This window comes from Sarcophilus harrisii, chromosome 6, assembly GCF_902635505.1.
Source record: "Sarcophilus harrisii chromosome 6, mSarHar1.11, whole genome shotgun sequence".
Taxonomy (NCBI): Eukaryota; Metazoa; Chordata; class Mammalia; order Dasyuromorphia; family Dasyuridae; genus Sarcophilus; species Sarcophilus harrisii.
In genome coordinates, this window is record NC_045431.1 from 52,122,129 (window position 1) to 52,140,172 (window position 18,044).

At 46.4% G+C, this 18,044-nt stretch overlaps 1 protein-coding gene across 5 annotated transcripts in view; it reads left to right on the plus strand.

The window, feature by feature from the left end:
- Window positions 1-10,690: 10,690 nt before the first annotated feature.
- The window catches only part of JADE1 (jade family PHD finger 1), a 79,754-nt gene continuing 72,400 nt past the window's right edge, over window positions 10,691-18,044 (plus strand). For 2 of the 5 annotated variants that reach the window (XM_031944085.1, XM_031944084.1), the window contains exon 1: window positions 10,691-11,024. Coding sequence is in view for 1 of the 5 variants with exons in the window: in XM_031944088.1 (XP_031799948.1) it covers window positions 10,947-11,031 (85 nt within the window). In the remaining 4 variants the exon portion in view is untranslated. Of the gene's footprint in view, window positions 11,032-11,130; window positions 11,356-18,044 lie in introns of those variants that run through there. The other 3 variants (XM_031944088.1, XM_031944087.1, XM_031944086.1) reach the window with 3 other exon arrangements.

An 18,044-nucleotide genomic window follows, 5' to 3' on the forward strand; every position in this document is an offset into this window, starting at 1 on the left:
CCAAGAAAATCCCAGAGCTTCTGTTTGCTATTTCAGGAGCCCATGGTGGTCCCTGTTACCTTTGTGGTCTGCTAATGGGCAATGTCTTCTCTTATCTGGCTGTGAGTTGGCAGTCAAAAGAATTAATGTGATCTAAGGCTGCATAATAAGAGACAAAGTGTCCAGGACCAAATAGGTGACATACCCTCTGCACTCTGCCCTTTGCTCAGGCTACACTTAGAGAATAATGTTCATTTGGGGCATCACGTTTTAGAAAGGACATTGATAAGCTGGAGAATAACCAGAATAGTGAGCTATCCCTAGCTCCTGCCATCAAAAGATTGGTTCAAGGAACTGGGGATATTTAGCCAGGAAAAGAGAGGACTTGGGGAGAAAGGGAGATGGAGATGGGGCAGATTAGTTTAGAAGTTTGAAAAGCTGTCATGTTCAAAAGGGATTTTCATTTTTCTGCTTGGATCCAGAGGGTGGAACAAGGATCAGTAAGAACACACAAAGAGGTGAATTTGTGTTAGAAGTAAGGAAATATTTTTCAATCATAATAACTCTCCCACAGCTAAACAGAGAAGCCTTAGTAGGTTCCCCATCCCTAGAGGCCATTTAGCAAAAATTGGATCACTATTTATTGGGTGTGATTTAAAGGAGATTCTTATATAGATTTAGTTGGACTAAATATCCTCTAGGGTCCATTCTGATGCTGAGGTTCTGTGACTTAAATGAAGGCAACAGCATTATTAGTAAACAAAGCAGGTTAAGTTGCCAGGGCTAGGGGAGAAGTATAACTTTTAGTTCCCTCTTGTCTTTAGAGAGGGAACTTCCCTTCATGTCCAGCTCACCAAGAATGACTGGCTGAGGTTCAAAAATGAAAACAGCATTACATTTTCCCACACTTTGCTCCTTAAGGCCTGCCATTCTCACTTTCTTGGAGATTTATTTCTAGAAATAAATGATTTCCAAATTCTCATGCCAGGATTTTGAAGTCTAGTTCTAGCTTTTGTTTGTTAATCAAACTTTTCATCTCTCAAATAAGCAGTGTTCTCCTCTAAATCATTTCTTTATAAGGCTTAAATGATATACATAGAATTTAGCATTTTTTTCTGACCAGTGGGGTTTTGTTGTATTTAAATGGATATCTGAATGGAAAGCAACAAAGAAAAAAATAGCTGCCCACCCAAATAACAGCTAATAAACATTTATTAACTTCTAGTTAGTCAATAAACATTTATTAAGTGTTTGCTCTGTGCTAGATACTGTACTAAATACTAGGGTTACAAACAAAGACAAAAGATAACTTCTGCTCTTAGAGTTAACAGTCTAATGGGGACTAAATGTAGATCATAACATAGTATTTTCATCTTTTGTTGTTATTGTTTGCTTGCTTATGTTTTTTGTCTCTCATTCTTTCCCCTTTTTGATCTGATTTTTCTTGTGCAGCATGATAAATGTGGAAATACGTTTAGAAGAATTGCACATGTTTAACCTAAATTGGATTACATGCAGTCTATGGGAGAGAGGGAGAAAAATATGGAATACAAGTTTTGCAAGAGTAAATGTTGAAAATTATATTTACCTGTATTTTGAAAAATAAAAAGTTATTATTATTAAGAAAAACCCAAATATGAGGTACAAGGCAGAAAGCACATGTGAAGAATTCACAAGGGCTTTTCTCTTTGCCAAAAGGGATATTTATTTAAGAAAAGAGGTTACAGACAAAATGAAGAGGTAAAATTAGATTGTAGCTGAAACTTGAAGAGAGCCTGGAAATGGAAGAGAAAAGAGAGAATCTTTCAGACTTGGAGGATGGTCAGGGAACATGCTCCCAGCCATGGAGTTTCTTGTTTGAGGAACAGAGAGGAGGCTGGGGTCTGTGGGTCACAAAGTACATGAGGGGTAGGCTAAGCTTGTACGAATGCAAGTTGACAAGATTGTATGAATGCAATTAGAGGAGTTTATATCTGATCCAGGAGGAATGGGGAGGAAAGAGAGTGTACAGTGGGATCCAACCTGCATTGAGGAAGATCCCTTTGGCAGACTTGGGGCTGGGAGCCCAGTAGCAGGATGCTGCGGTGGCCAGTGGGAAGGGAAGGGACGATGGGTGCTTGTTCTGGGCAGTGTTGGAGAAGGGAACGGACACTAGAGAAAGTCCCAAATAATATCTATGGGCCTTGACAATAGGTTGGATAAAGGGGGTGAGAGAAAGTGAGAAGTTGGGCCAGATTTTAGGCTTGGGAGGATAGGGTACTGGGACAGCAATGTGGGGTGGCGGTCCGGCCCAGTTTCAGGGTAGGTTATTATTCCTAATCTCACAACATATTACTTGCTTCCATGGTTGGCTCTCCAGACCCCTCTTAATTTTTTTTCTACTCCCCAAATAAGGTGGGGCAAGCTGGAGTCGAGGTTGATCCCTCTGTCCCTCAACATTTTCATAGACCATATACCTCCCCAGAGCCATAAAAGTGCATTTGGCTGCCAAATCACCGCATTGTACTTGATCTTGGCAAAAACATAACCCAAGGGGCCAAGTGGCCCCTCAAAGCCTAAGGAAACTCCCCTGTACCAATGGAGAGTAATCATCTTGGACTGGTGCTCCCAGTCCGCATGTGGCAGCAGCTAAGCACACAGCAGAGTGCAAGCATCCCGGAGAATTGCCCTAACCGACAGGCCGAACATGCTGCCGGCGGGTACCGCAGTGGGCACACACATCTAGAGCCCAACCATCCAGTCATATATAGCACTGGAACAATTTAAACTGGCCCTGCACCATCAGTGAGCCCCTAAAAAGAGGCTGTGGTCAGCCATTTGCCTGGTCCCCACTGCAGTCACATGGGAATGGGTCATCGACAGGCAATGTGGGAACAGCAGGCAAGACTGCAGCCTCGTGGGGCATGGATGGCACAGGGTGATTGCCCCCTTGTCGTGGCCATCACCCTGCAGCGTTTCCATGATTTCACCTGTAACATTAGTTTATCTGGACCCAATTGGGGTAGGTGTAACCCTCTGCCAGTCTCTGGCCGTGACCCAGTGGGTGGTATGGACTTAGCGTAATTCACTTGATATATTCCCGAGATGACTTGTGAAAAGTCCAGGGGTCTGGGACCCTTCTGAGACTCCCGGAGTGTCTCTCTGCCCTCAGGTCCCAATGCTCAGATTCTGGGCAGACAAGCCGCCGCCTTTGTCATTCCCCTAGCTGGAACTGGGCCTTGGCGAGGCTGTTATGTTAGAAGGTACACGGTCTTCTCCCCTGGAAATGTCACTCTCTGAGTCAGCGGCTAGTTAGACAGTCTTTGTACAGCCAGTGGGCTGTCTCTCAGACTTAGATGTCAGTTGCAGATCTCCACCTACTCACAGGAGGCCTGCCCACAGCCTCTCTTATGGTCAGTAAGTGGTGATGGTGAATTGCTAAGTCGCTGAGGGTGCCCTATAAACAGGCAAGTTGCCCAGGCCTTTTAGTTAGGTGTGAAGTAGTTTCCCCCAGATCTGCTTACTTGTGTTTCCCTTGAATAGAACATTTCATAGCAGAATAGTGGCATTTTGTTGAAGGTCTTGAAAATGAACTTAGACATCATACTCCATTCTAGTAGAGCCCTTCTGAGCTTCAAACTCAACCCCTCCCAAAAACAAAAACAAACAAACAAACAAACAAAAAAACCAAAAAACATTTTTCAGCCTTTCTTGGGCAAGACACATACAGGTTTGGAAGAATTTGTCTCTTTCCCATTCTCTGAGACTCCAAAATCATTAGGTAGGTATAGTTCTATACTTTCTGTAACATCCAGAAATTTGATGTAAAGTTCATAGCATCATTCCTGATGGACGGTTATGCTTACAATAGAAAAGTCATGTATTGACTCCATTGAGATTTTTTATTTCAGTCTCACAATCAACAGGCTGTGGATTTCCTTGGGTCAGTCGGTCAAGTAGCATTTATTAAACATAGTGCCAAATATTGGGCTAAGCTCTGGGAATACAGATATTAGTAGAGAGACAAAGTCAGCTCTCAAGGAACTTCTTGAAATATAGCTCTGAAAAACCGGGCTTTGTTAAGCCCATTGTGATTCAAATAGAGCTATTTGACCATGCCTTTAAATCCAAATCGCTCTGGCTTCCACTGATTGGCCAGTAACAGGTTCCAGCCCAAGTCTCCCTTGTTCTTTGTTTGGGTTTTGAGGGCTCTGAGTGAGTGTAAATAGCAATTGTTTCTGTTCTGGCTGGAAACTGGGGGTCTTCCTATCCCAGACTGATTTTTTTTAATGAAAGGAACAGGCCATCTTTTGCCTCAATTCTTACCTAGCCTTTCTTTACTTAACGGGCATTGCCTTTTGCCTCAGACGGATCGAGAACTGGAAAAGACTGAGCTTTACAAAGTTAAGGTCTTCCACTGTATCTGGGGCCTTCTTTAATCTCCTAGACCTGTATCCTGCTTTGAGGCTGATAACTTTGCAATGCTCTGCCTTACTCAAATCCAATTCACTTGTAGCTCAAGATTCACACTCCTGAGGTCACTGGTCTTCTGTTAACGTGTTAATGGGGGATAAAAAGTATAGTTCTAAACCTCCAAAGTGCCGCTCAAAGCTTTCAGGCCCTTGAGTAGCTTGTTCTCAAGTCTCTCCCTTGTTAGCAGGTAATCCATGTACTTCGGGATACTCCTACCATACCAGTTTAGCAACCATGGATGTTTTCTTGCTTCTTGCTCTGGCAAGCATGTCCTACATTGGGAAACGGCCAGTTACCACCAATAAATGACTGGAGATCCTGAAATCTCCTTCCAGAGAGAAAAAGCCAAACAAACCTGTCGGAGGTTTGCTAGGTCTTCTCTTCTCCAATATGCTGAGTGTTAAACATACTGAAATCAAGGCATATTTAGTGAGTCTCTGCTGATGTGATCTGGGGGGTTTGTCACCAGAAGCTGGGCTTCGGCCATGTGGAGGTCACAATGGCCATTCTCGTTGGCAACAGGTGTTTATTTAGGAGAAGAGGTTACAGGCAAAATGAAGGGATATGATAGACACTGGGAGTGGTAAATATGAAGTAGAGTGGGAGAGCACAGGAAAGACAATTACCCAGTAGAAGAGGAGCCCCCCATGAGGTTGGGGCGTGTCCTTAGCTGGTGGGATAAATCCTGAAAGGGACTGAGGACCCCAAAAGAGTTAGTCAGCTGTAGGGAGGAGAAGTGGGGTGGGAAGCAGCATAGGGGGTTAGGGGAGAGATCACATGGCAAGGTAAGGGGAAGGACACCAGGAGGCAGAGTACCATGGAAGCTAGCAGCCATGGGATGGCCCACTAGTAGATTTAATAAGGAAAATTTAACCTCGGGACATGACTGGGAATTCTTCCAGAGGGAGGGTCTCAGGAGTTTGACATAGCTTGGGTTTCAGACTGGACCACCTCCCCAAAGAGAGGGACCATGGGGCTAAACGGCTCTCTGTCAGAGCCTTTTGCCTGCTTGCCTGCTTGCGTCAGGATCAGTTCTTCAGTTTCTCTCAGTCCAAAACACCATTCAGGACCTGGTCTTCTCCTGTGTACCAAGCACTGGGACAGGCCCTCAGCATACAGAAAAAATGGAATAGTTCCTGCCCTCACGGAGCTTCATTCTACCCGGCAGACCCTATATACACGTATTCCTGTACACGTCTGCTTTGTAACATCTGTTGCTGTCTTCAGTCAGGAAACTTGGTTCCTCATTAGCTGCAGGCTGTTCTGGCACAGACAGTGCTGAAGTATTTGAGGTTCAGCACCAGATAATGAGACTGAGGAGAGCAGTTGGCCCCAAATGCAGGGGTTCACTCTGCAAGAATTCACAGTGGCTTCTCTCTCTGGCAAAAGTAGAAATGTGTTGACTGACCTATTGATTGGTTAATAAATGCTTGTTGATTTGAATTGGCCCATCTCCAGAATTGCTAGAAGACTTCATGTTTCTCTATGGGACACAAAATCCCAGAGGGCTTTGTTTAATTTTATTCTTCATCTGCCATTTATGAGAAGAGGTTAGAGAACAAAATGAAGAGGTGCAGGAGACACCAGGAGGGGTAAATATAAAATAGATTTGGGAGAGCATAGAGTTAGCAAAGAAAGGGGTTTTAACAATTAATAATCAAGTTCCCTGGTGGAACTCACAGTTAAGCAGAAGAAAGGTAGTACACTTTTGACTGCAAGGCTAAATACTCAAAAGGATTCAGCACCCTAAAAGGGTTAGTTAGTTGGAATAAGGAAAAAGATACCTTGAGGCAGGGTGGGGGGGATGAGAGGAAAGAGCCTTGAGTTATGGGGGAGTGAGGAGGAGAAAGACACCGCAAGCAGGACGGCTTGGCCAGCTGGCCCCAAAGGACCTCCTCAGTACAACAGGGTTAATTAAGACCTGTGCCAAAATCACTGAAAAAGTCATTTAATTATTCTGAGCCTGTTATCCTATCTGTAAAATGGGGATGCTATTAGGCAGATTTCTCTGAATCTCTTCATTTTGTCATCTCTAATAGCATATTGACAATAGCTAAATGGTTTAGAGGATAAAATGCCAAGATTAGAGTCAGACTGAACTTACTGGTTTCAAATCAGGTCTCCCTGGATAAGTCACCTAATCCAGTTTCCTTCTCTGTAAAAATTAAGCTAGAAAATTAGGCCTTTGTCAAGAAAACCCCAAATGGGGTTATAAAGAGTCAGCCAGAACTGAATAATAAGAACCTTTTGGAATTGACAAATTTGCTTTCATATGTCCCATTTCTGGACAGTCTTGGTTACTTCATTGACCAAATCTTTCTTTTCCAAAGGAAAGCTTTGAAAGAAAAAATAAAACAACTAAAGAACTGTTATAGCTAGTCATTCAGTGACTGTCTATCTCTTTTTAGGGTACTATCTATCTATTCTCAGTTTCAAGGCACTCCTCTATCACTTTTTTTTTTTTTTTTTTTGTCACCCTCCATTTCTTTGAATTATAGCCATTACTAAGGTTTCCTTGGGCATTGAAATCCTGCCTCATCTCAATCCTCATTGCCTACCACAGGATTTAGTACTTAGTAGGTGTTTAAGAGAAAGCATGAGATTGATGTCTAATTAATGAGAGTTATTACTTGTCCCACAAATGACTTCCATCATTTATCCAGTTTGTAAAATACTTAGCACACTGGCTCAAATCTACCTTTCTAGCTTCATTATATTGTTCTCCACACACACTACAATCAAATCAAATTGGCTTTCTTGCTGATCCACATATATCATACTACTATTTATTTCTTTGCTGTCTTCCATGGCTGAAATGTTCCCTTTCCTCACTTCACTCTCTTACAAATCTCTCATTTCATTCAAAACTCAACTCTTTTATATGAGGCCCTTGATGAATTCTCCTAAATAATTGCATCCCCCTTACACTGAAATTACTTGGTAAATATTCTATATTCACTACAGGTATACATACTGTCTCTCCTAATAGAATGCAAGTTCTTTGAGGGCAGGGAATATTTCATTTTTATTTTTCTATCTCCTGTGCCCATCATACTTCCCAGTATGAAGTAAACAGCATATATTTGTTGACTGACCTATTGACTGATTAATAAATGTTCATTGAATTGAATTGGCCCATCCCCAGAAGGCTAGAAAACGTTCATGTTTATCCATAGGACACAGAATCCAGATGAATGTGAGGGCTTTGTTTGATTTTTATTCTTCATCTGCCATCTGTCAAACAGGAATAATGCTGTTTACTTTTCCAGGCTGATTGTAGAATTAATGGTCATTTGTTCTTTGCTTTTTTTCTTTCTTTGGAGTGTTTGTGTGGGTATGGGAACAGGGTGGGGTAAGGTAGAGGGAGGAGGTGTAAAAGTAGAACGGAAAGTTGCTCAGTGATAAAAGAGGAAGGAATCTTAGGAAAAAATGAGCCCAAAGGAGTTTTCTACTGGAATCAGATAAGGGATGGCCCCAGATATCCTACACTTGTACTTGGTTCTGCCAAAGTAGGAGACTTCCAGATTTCAGACTTATCTCTGGGACAAGAAGGGAACTAGAGATAATTAACTTGACCACCCAGGGAGGCAGTGGAAAGAGACTCAAAAGTCTCTGGTTTGAATTTAGCCGCTGCTGTTTTAGGATGGTAGATCTCTGACTGAAAAAGACCTGAGAGATCATTCAATCTGATCTCCTCATTTTAAAGCTCAAGCTGAAAGAGAAGAAGCAAGTGATAGAGTTAGGCAGTGAATTTAGGTCCTCCGACTTTAAATCCAGCATCTTTCTATTGCATTCCACTAACTTTGGGCAGATCACTTCTATGCTTTAGGCCTCATTTTCTCATCTGTAAAATGGACCAGATATCTTCTGAGATCCCTTGCAGGTGTAGATTTTAAGGAGTGTTTATGTAGGATTAAAAATGAAAAGAACAGATGTTGGAATAAGTGAATGGGTAAACTCAAGGAAGACTAGGAGTGACTTATCTATTTATTTATCATCACATTTATTTACATATTATTTATATTAATGTAAATAGCAGAGCCCTTTTCTGACTATAACTGAGAATTTCAGGGAGAAAACTTTTTATTTTTTATTTTTATTGAAAATTAGATTAAATTTGAGATTTTGCATCACTATTTTTAGCTTGTCACAAATAAGAAAACAGTTTTTGAACGTGAACAGGTGAGTCAATTTGCTTTCAAGCTATAGTTTGTGTCTTTAAATTTGATACATTCAGAACAATCCCTTCATCTCACAAAAGTCTGCTTTGGTGCACAACAGTACAATAATTCTTCACTGCAATGACTTTTATAAGTTCTTATTCTGCTGGCTTGGCTTTTCATTCCACCAATGTACTCACAGAAAGTCCCCTAGGGGACACAAGACTGTCATGAACTCTAATAACCCTTCCAGTTTAAATCCTATGTCCCTGTGTAGACAGAATCCTGGTTAAGAAGTTTTGAGGGACAGTCTTTTTTGTTTCCATGACCATGAGGGAACTTCTGAAAGCCTCAGTGGCCTCATCTATAAAATAGGAATAATAATACTTATTAGGCTTTTACTCATAGGATTGTTGGGAAGCAAGTACCATATATATCTATTTTATTATTCATTATAAAAATCTGGATTCATTATACTTAAAAATCATATTTTGATATAATTAATGGCTAAAAATGCAACCTTAACAAGAAGCCCAAGATCCCAACTCAACTAAAAAAAAAAATCATCAACTTATATCTATTAATATAAAGAATAATTAAAAAAAATCGAACAGACATTTATAATTATTTAATGAGAACTCCTTGAGGGAAAGGACCATGATTTTGCCTTTGCATAAGTACCAATTAACACAGTATGTGGCACATAGTAGGTACTTAATAAATGCTTGTTTGTTAACAGCTGGCAAGCTCACAGATTTTTTTTTTAGAATTTGGCTGGCTATATATGCATTTTTTGCTGGTTAAATGTCCCGCATTAAAATGTTAGCTCCCTGAGGATAGGTCTCTGCTTCTTTGGATCCCTGTGTGTCCGGAGCTGAAGCTTGAGGACATCATGAGAAGACTCTCACCCTCTGACATGAGATGAAGGATCTGCCCTTCACAGTGTGCTGTGGCCCATGGGTACCCTACATTTTTGCCCTGCCATGAAAGTTCCCAAGATGGTCCGCTGATGGCGTGCATATTTGTGGGAGAGCTGTATCCCAGATTTATGGGACGGACTGTTTTGTTGCTATTTTTCTGAATATTTCATTAAATGCCTTTGACGTGAATGGGAGCCCTGAATAGAGATTGTCTACTTTGAGGAGCTGGGTGTATATACTTCCCCCCCTCCCCATAACTACCAAACCCTGAGTGATGGGTGCTATATAATTGCCGCCATTTGAGAGATGAAATTAAGTATTGGGGTTAGAAAAGTCACATACCCAGGGTCACATAACTAGTAAGTGTCTGAGTCCGAATTCCAGCCAGTCTTCTGAGTCATCTAACTTTACCCACGGGGACATTGCTGTCTCTGACCACAGATAGATGACCCGCTTCCCCATTCATACAGACATACTTTTCAGGTGTTAATGAGGTTAGACTGGTATGGAGCAGGGTCACCTTAGAATCATATTTAGGGCCAGAAGAGTGCTTTGATTCAGTCTTTTCATTTTTTCCGAGGAGGGAACTGAGGCTCTGAGGGATTGTAATCTACACAAGTTCCCGAGGACCAGGACTCAAATCCAAGTCCTCTAACTTCAGATCCATTCTTGCTTGCACATGTATCATGGCGACTTGCACTCGTGGCAAGGTGTAACTATCAATGTCAAGCATGCATAAAACCCACGGACTGGTGGCAGAGGGATCTGTCTGTTGGGTCGAGTCTTGCACGTAGTGGGACTGGTGGAATGGAGCTGAGGGAGCTAAAAATAGACTGATCACCGATCCCGGAGGCGGCCCTCAGCATCAGAGTCCTACGAGGCAGTGTGACCTTGGAGCAATCGCTTCAGGTCTGTGAGGCTTCCCCATCGGAGAGGTGTCCTTCCCAGCTCCAAATCTGCGGTCCTAAGTAAACGCCCAGAAAACCGACCCTGGCCATCCCCGCTGGGCTTCCGCCTTCTCTTCTTCCCGCATCGCCCCCAGAGGCGCGCGCCAGCCGGGAGGTCTGGCCCCGGGTGCAGCCCGGACGCGCAAGGGTTAAGGGAGACAGACAGTTCCTGAGTGCGTCTCTCTCTCCCTCTCTTTCCTCTCCTTCCCCACCCTCCTAGTTTTGGCAAGGGATTAAAGTGCTCCCCCCTGTGGCAGCAGTGACCCAGAAATGAGTTTGATTCACGGAGTCCTTCCTCCATAACAAGTAAAACGTCAGTCAGAGAGTGCCTCCGTGTGCGAGTGTGAGAGTGCGTGTGTGTGTGTGTGTGCGCGCCGTGCGAATGTTGTGTGTGTGAGTGTGTGTGTGTGTGTGTGTGTGTGTGTGCACGGGTGCAAGTGCAGGAGCCGCGCTCGGCTCGCCTCCCCACCCCGCGGCACCCTGAACTCATGAGGCGCCGGCGGCCGCGCTCGCTCGCCGCCAAACTCCGAGCCCACTGGCGAGCAGCACCATTGCAGCAGCAGCAGGTACCGGGCGGGTGTGTGTGCGTGTGTGGGGGTGAGGGTGCGTGTGAGCGCGCGGGGGGAGGGGGCGCGGCGTGTGGGGAGGTGAGCGCGCGGGGGTGTGTGTGAGTGTGTGTGTGTGTGTGTGTGCTGCGTGTGGGTCCGGAGCCCGCGGCGGCGTTGGCGGCGGCTGCAGGACGAGCCCAGCCAGGGCCAGCCCAGCCCGGCAGAGCAGAGCAGAGCAGAGCAGAGCCGAGCAGGGCTGCACAGCCATATTTGATGGGTCTGTTGCTTTGCTCGGGAGTTCTCGGGAGTAATTTAATGCCGAAGGTCGCTGCCTAGTGGAAATAATCTAGTACGTCATTAATATGGCGCCAAAAGATTGGGTTCTGGATATGTAACCAGGAGGGAGGGAGGCAGGCAGCCAGGCGGGCGGGCGGGCGAGCAGGCAGCAGGCGGGCGGGCGGGCGGGCAGGCAGGCAGCGGCTCCGCGCTCCTATCCCACCACGAACTTGGCCATTCATGGCTGGGGCCCCGGGGAGCCCCGGGAGAAGCAGACAGCACTGTTTGGGGAGCTTGAGATATGATCTAGGGTGATCAGTAAGTTTTTAATTTAAGAAAAATTTAAAGACAAATTTTGGAGGGGGGGAGGGCTGCTGCGGACTTTAAGAAATCTCTCCCCCCCCCCCCCTTTTTCTTGCATTGGTCAAGACCATGCTGTCTTCAGGTGAATCCTCAACCGGTCTCAAAGCACCCTTGGGGTAGTTGGCCCTCGGGTGGAAGGTTTTCAAAACCCGTGTGCATTGGGCTGCATGGGAACAGAAAGAAGCCTAGTAACAACTTGGTAGACAGATGGTAATGGCAGAAGAGTGCAGGTCCTTGTCTATAGGAATATCCAGTCTGTTCGCGGCAGGGTGATGGGGAACATCTATCTGTACGGCCATGTGTATGTGTGTGTCTCTGTGTGCATAGGTACATATATATGTGAGGGGGAGCCACGAGCCAGCTCTTAGAACCGTGACACTAGCAGTCCAAAATATTCATTGCATCAATTCCAGAGTGTACTGGGGAAAGAATTGGGGGAGGGGGAAGATTCTTCGAATTGGGGTTCTCTATAGCGAAGCTCGTTACTTTTCGAGAGATTAGCGGAAAGTATAAACCCCTCATTCAAAGGTGGAATTAGGATGGAGTCGCTACGGTGTCGTGAGAGGGAGGGAAAGTACCGATTAATCACCAACTTAAGTGAATTGCAAATTGCAACCTTTGGCACCATTTGCAAATTGTGGAGGTGGGGCCCACTGACCGTCTCGATCTTGAAATTGGGTGTGTAGCGTACCCCACCGGGCTGCAAGTTGCCAAGACCTTAAATGCACGTGTTGTGTGTGTTGCGTTTAAGAGTGGGGGTGCTGTGGGGCTGTTCCCTCCCCATCAGCGTGCTCTTTGGAGCAGTTTTTCCCTGGGGTTGTTTGGTGCTTGCTTTGCAAATTCAGGGAATAGATGGAATTTGGAATGTTGACCTGGGATTCGAATCCTGTCGGAACGGTCCCATTTGCTGGAGAAATTCGATCCCCTCCACCTCCTTCCCGCCCCCCCTTCTCCCCGCCCGCCTCTGGGGTGGGGGGTGGTGGAGAAGAGGCGGGGCCGCCTCAGGCTCTGCTGCAACTGAAAGTGGTGGCGAGAGTAGCAGCAGCAGTAAAAGGCAGGTGCACTAGCTCCATCCTTCCGAGGTCTTCCTCAACTTCCCTAGCTGTTTGCCTTAGCAGCCTCTCCACCCTCCCAATGGCCGTGGGGTTACCTGGGAGGAAAGGAAATGGGCTGGGGGTGGAGTGAGGATGGAGAGAAATGGATGCTGATCTCCAGCGGCACGTGGGCAGGTGCAATGTGGCGGATAGAGGGTGTAACTTTTGCAAGCATCCTCTTTCCTGCCAGAGGGGAGCCGGTGGAGAAGCAGCGTCGGGGGTAGGGGGAACCTCGACTTACCTAACCTGACTGCAAGGTCCATTGAACAGGCCAAGTTTGGGTTTCCGCGGGGGACTTTGCATAAGCTGCATGGCGTTGCGGACAGAACCCCAGACCTAGTAACCTGGTTCTGCCCTTTAGGAACTGTAAAACCCGGGTCGGTGCCATATGCTTCCCCCTCCCCCCTGGGCCTCAGTTTCCTTATCTGTAAGTGGAGGGATTGCTGTCGATAATATCACGCACGCCAGGGTCCCTTTCAGCTCCCTGATCTTGGAGGGGGAGGGAGGGAAGGATGGAGGGGCTGCCTGGAGTAAGGAACGCACAGGGCCAGTGCCCAGGCCACTTGGCCTGGATAAAACGACAGAAAGCCCTCTGGGCGTGCACAGCTGCCGCCGCAGCCTCGGGAAGTCTGGTCCCGGGAGAGCCGGCGGATCCCCTCGGATCCCCTGGCCCAGATCAGGGCGCGGCGGCTGGAGCTCCAGAGAGCCTGGGAGGAGAGGGAGAGAGGCTGGCGTTTGTTTATTTGTTTTGCGCCGCCTTTTTGCTAGATGGTTTCCTGTGACAGAGGTGATACACAGTTTCCAGAACTGTCTGGGGAGGTGGGAGGAGAGGCTGGAGAGACGGGAGGTGAAGTCTCTTCCCTCGCCGCCACCGCCGCAACGGCAACCCCCCCCCTCCCCAAACCGCTTCTCTCGCGCCTCCCCGCCCCCCTCTCTCCCCCCCACCCCACCCCCCCGCATGAATGTGCACGCCGCTTCACCCGGTGCAAGCGAATCCGGGAAAGCTGGGGCGCCTCGCCGGGAGGTGGGGGTGGGGGCCGAGTTTGATTTGCTGCCGGGCCCAAGCGGATTGGAGAAGAGGGCCCGGGGGAGCCGGGGAGGGCGGAGCCGCGAGCCTGTGGGTGGGGGTTTGAGCTGCTGGTCACTTTGCAAATGCAGCAGGGCGGCGGCGGCGGCACCAGCTGGGGACGTTTCCTTGAGTGAAGGTGGCATCCTTGCGGGAAGGGCTTATTGGGGCGGCTGGGCCGCGAGTTACTTTCCGTCGCCCCTCCTTCCCCTTCCCCCTCCCTCGCCAGCCTCGTTGTTATTTCTGCCCTTTCCGGAAGGGGGGTGGGGATGGGAAGCCGCGGCGCACGGCTCTGCGGGCACCCTGGCAGCCTCGGCGCGGCGCGTTGGCTTGCAGTGCCTGCAGATGCAGGCACCCAACTAATGCCGCCAGGGGTGTGTGCGTGCCCCCGGGCGGCAGCTGGCCGGGCCCTGGAAGCGTGCCCGCACTTCCCGCCGCCGCTGCCGAGCGGCCGTGCATCCCCTGCTCAGCCCGGCCCCGCCTCGCCCTTCCTGCTGGAGCCGCCGCCGAGGGCGCCTCCCCGGGCCCGACCCGCCGAGGCGGCGGCTCACGTGTATTCCCGAGCCCCGGAGGGGCTCTGCCCTCCCCGGGGAGGCCCGTTGAAGGCAGCCTCCACTTGGAGCCCTAATCAGGAGGGAGGTTCCCGGCCTCGGATGCGTAGGGAGATTTGTAGCCCTCTAGCTGCCCAGGCGAATCCTGACTTCATTTAATTATCTCCTGCGCTTGTGGCAGCGGGGTGTTAGTGAAGACGCAAAGCTGCCTTCCGGGGGGAGAGCATTGGCAACTTCCTCCTGCAGGAATGGAATGCACCGAGGGCTTTGCTCCTCAGGTGGCAGCGGAAAGCCCGGCCGCCCTGGGGAGCTTGCTGGCTGCACGCCGCAAGTCCGGGGGCCTGGAGCGTCTGTTCTTCAGCTCCGGGCCGGGGCTCAGACACACTCAACAGTGATCACTTGCTAAGGGTGCCAGGGACTCCCTGCAAGAATTGCCATCCTCCAGGTCATGAGAGAAGTAGACTCCCCAACTTGAGGTTTGTTCACTCTCCTCCATCAAGTTTAGGCGAAGACACTAGACAGTTTCCTCTTAGATCCTAGTGGAGAAAAAAAAGCACAGACTTGGAGGCAGGGTACCAGACTTGCTCCTCAAAATACTGATGTTGCCCCTTAAACTACACGTGTGATTTTGGATAAGCTGCGCCTTCCTTCCGGGCCTCTTCCTTCTGTGAAGGGAAACCATTGGGCTAGCTGATCCCTGAGGTCCCTCCCACCTCCCCAGCTCCAAATCCTTTGATTTATGGTGTACTTTGAAGGTTAAGTCTATTTTTTCTTGAGGATGGGTGGGCAGAAGGTGAGACTATTAGGAATTCTGGGTGGGAAAACCTTTCCTTCCAGTAGTTGTAGATCAGCAAGCAAATTTATGTTACTCAGTATTCCCAGATAATCTCCAGTCTTCCCATGGATTACTCCTGGGGTGGGAATTTCTGCAGTTTGAGATAGTCCTTTCCTTAGTAAATAAGTCCTAAAGTTTCCTGGGAGATGCCCAGGGATTACACAGCTGGGGGAACTGTAGCTTTAGAGCTGGACCAGATTTCACAGACTATTCTAGAATATCCCCTTATTTTAGAGATGAAGATACCCACAGCCAGAGAAGGTCAGTAACTTAAGTTCATAAGGCAGTCCCAACTGCCTTATGTCCCAACTGAATTGGAATCCAGCCACTCCCAACTCTTAACTCTCTCCACCACTTAGTGTTTCTATCTGTAAACCATCCTTATTGTCTCTCTTAAACAGGGATTCCAGCCTTCTGAAAAATTCCCTGGGAGGGCAGATCAATCCGATCACTCCCTAGAGGATTCATAAGAAAACATCTCAGAATCTGTCTTTGAGCACATTCTAAGAATATCTACTTTAGTCCGATAACTGATTTTCTGGAAGGAAGCCCAATTAGGAGGCATCTTCCTTCCGCCTCTTAAGATGGTCCTTCTAGAGGCTTGTCAAAAAAAAGCTGTGTGTGTGCTTGGGAGGGAGGGGGGCCGTCAGGGAGGCCTGGGTTTCTGTCTAGCGTGTAGAAGGTTTTGTACCGAAGTGACGAGAGTCCTGGCCTTAGAAGCAAAGGACCTGGGAGTGGCGCCCGTGGGAGCCCGGGCCTCTGTCCTCATTTGTCAACTGTGGAAGGCTTTGGATTAGATTATCTCTAAATCCCTTTCAGTCATGTAGTCCTTCCATAGGCAGTTATCTAGAGGTTTTAGATTATCTCCTGTTCAGGGAATTCATTCTACATCTTTACTTTGATAGGGGGAGCTCAGTGTTGCTGAATGTGGAGGGGAAAGGGAGAGACAGGGGAGCAAGACCCACAGAAAGAGGGAAGGGAGAGGGATTTAATCTCAGAATTAGGAAGAGATGGCTTCAAGTTGTATCTCTGATACACACCAGCCCTGTGATGTTGGGTAAGTCCTGTAAGTTCTTCCTGCACTAAGAAGTTCTTTAAGACTAAAATAAAGGGACTTTGCTGGTCTCTTCTGCCTTTGTAAAAGGAGTTTACTCTGCAGGGTGTTCCTAAAGACAGTGAAATCACAGATCTCAGTCCCTATCTCTATTTAAACATTTAAAAGCCTTCCTGCTTCCATTATCTGGTAATTTATTTGCATAAAATTGGAGTTTTCTTCAGATCTACTTTAAATGGTTGCTGTAGAGCCTTGAGTTTGGAGTCAGAGGACAAAGTCTGAATTCTGGTTTTGCCATTTTCTGCGTGACATTAGGCGAATCACTTAATATCTAGAAGTCTCTTTCAATAGGAATGCCTTCCTTAATTTCCAAGATTACTTGCTTCTTTTCTCTGTCTCCCCCTGCCCCCTTGTCTGTCTCCCTCTCTGTCTCTATTTTGAGCAAGAACTATCCTTTGCCGTTCTTTGACTCCCCAGTGCTTAGCAGAAGTGCCTGGCACGTTACTACGTGCTAAAAAATTTAGGTGGCTAAAAAATGGCAGTTGGCTGACTGACTAGGAAATGTGAGAGCTGGGTTAGGTGTCCTCCCAGGTGAAGGGTTTGGGCATGTTACTAATAGCTGGTGGTTCACATCGTGCTTTATCAGTGTGATTTCACTTGATTCTCCCACAACCTTGTGAGCTGCTGCTATCTATCCCTCGGAGAGCTCAGGACCCGGTCTCCGGATCACACAGAGGCAATTGTGTGCTTATTTGAGGAGGGATTGTTCTGTCCACCTCCCCTAGCCGCTTGCCTTACCCTACCTGCCTTGTTATTGAGGTCACCTCTCAGGTCACTTTAAGCTTTCTGATCCTGTGTGTGTGTGAAAAGGCTTCACTGAGGTTGAATCACTTAAACAAGCCCAGTTCTGCAGAAAGGGGGAAAGCCATAGATTAACAAGACCTTTTTTAATTCTAATAGGAAAGGTTTTATTTTAACCATATTCTTTAATCCATGTGACATAGATTTTAGTGTTGTAGAGGAGTTAGTGGGTTTCCTTCAGGAAATCTCTTCCCTCCCATTAGTAATGACCTCTCTCAGATCTCACGTGACTTTTCTTTCTTTCTTTCTTTTTTTTTTTTTTTTAAACGAAGTAACTAATCATACTATTTTATATTTTTCTGTATAATGACCAAGTATTAGATAAACTTTTGTATACCCAGTGTCTAGCACATTCCTGGAGTTGATAGATCCTTCCTAAGTGATTGATGTCTCATTTTTTAAGAGTACTTAATTGGTGTAGAAATGACTTCTTAGAGTGCATTCGTGTACCTAGGTGATGCTCAGGAAATATGTCAGCCTGATTTCTAAAAATATGTTTTATTGCTTCTTTTTGTCTTTGATGATCATTTTTCACCTTCCACACTGAACCCCCTTTTATGAAAAAATCAGTCCCCTGATACTTTCTGACCAAATTATCTTTTGAATAAATCCTGAAATTGGCTTTAGCAGAAAACCTAACTAGAGGGGCAGAATCTGTAGAAATAAAATTCCACTTGGGTAAAATGAGAGAACATTATTTTCCACATTACATAAAAACACACAAACAGCCTACTCACATAAAAAAATAACATTTTAATGTAACTTCAAGATCTTGAGTTTGGAGAGCATGTGTTTATTTTTTAAAATAAATTCAAGAAATTGCTTTCCTAATAGACTTACTTATTTGAAAAGGAACTACCAGATGATCTCTTTGTAATGCTAAAGTTTTGGTGCATTGGACTGTTCAAATTTAGTCTTGTTACTTTGTGCCTTTAATC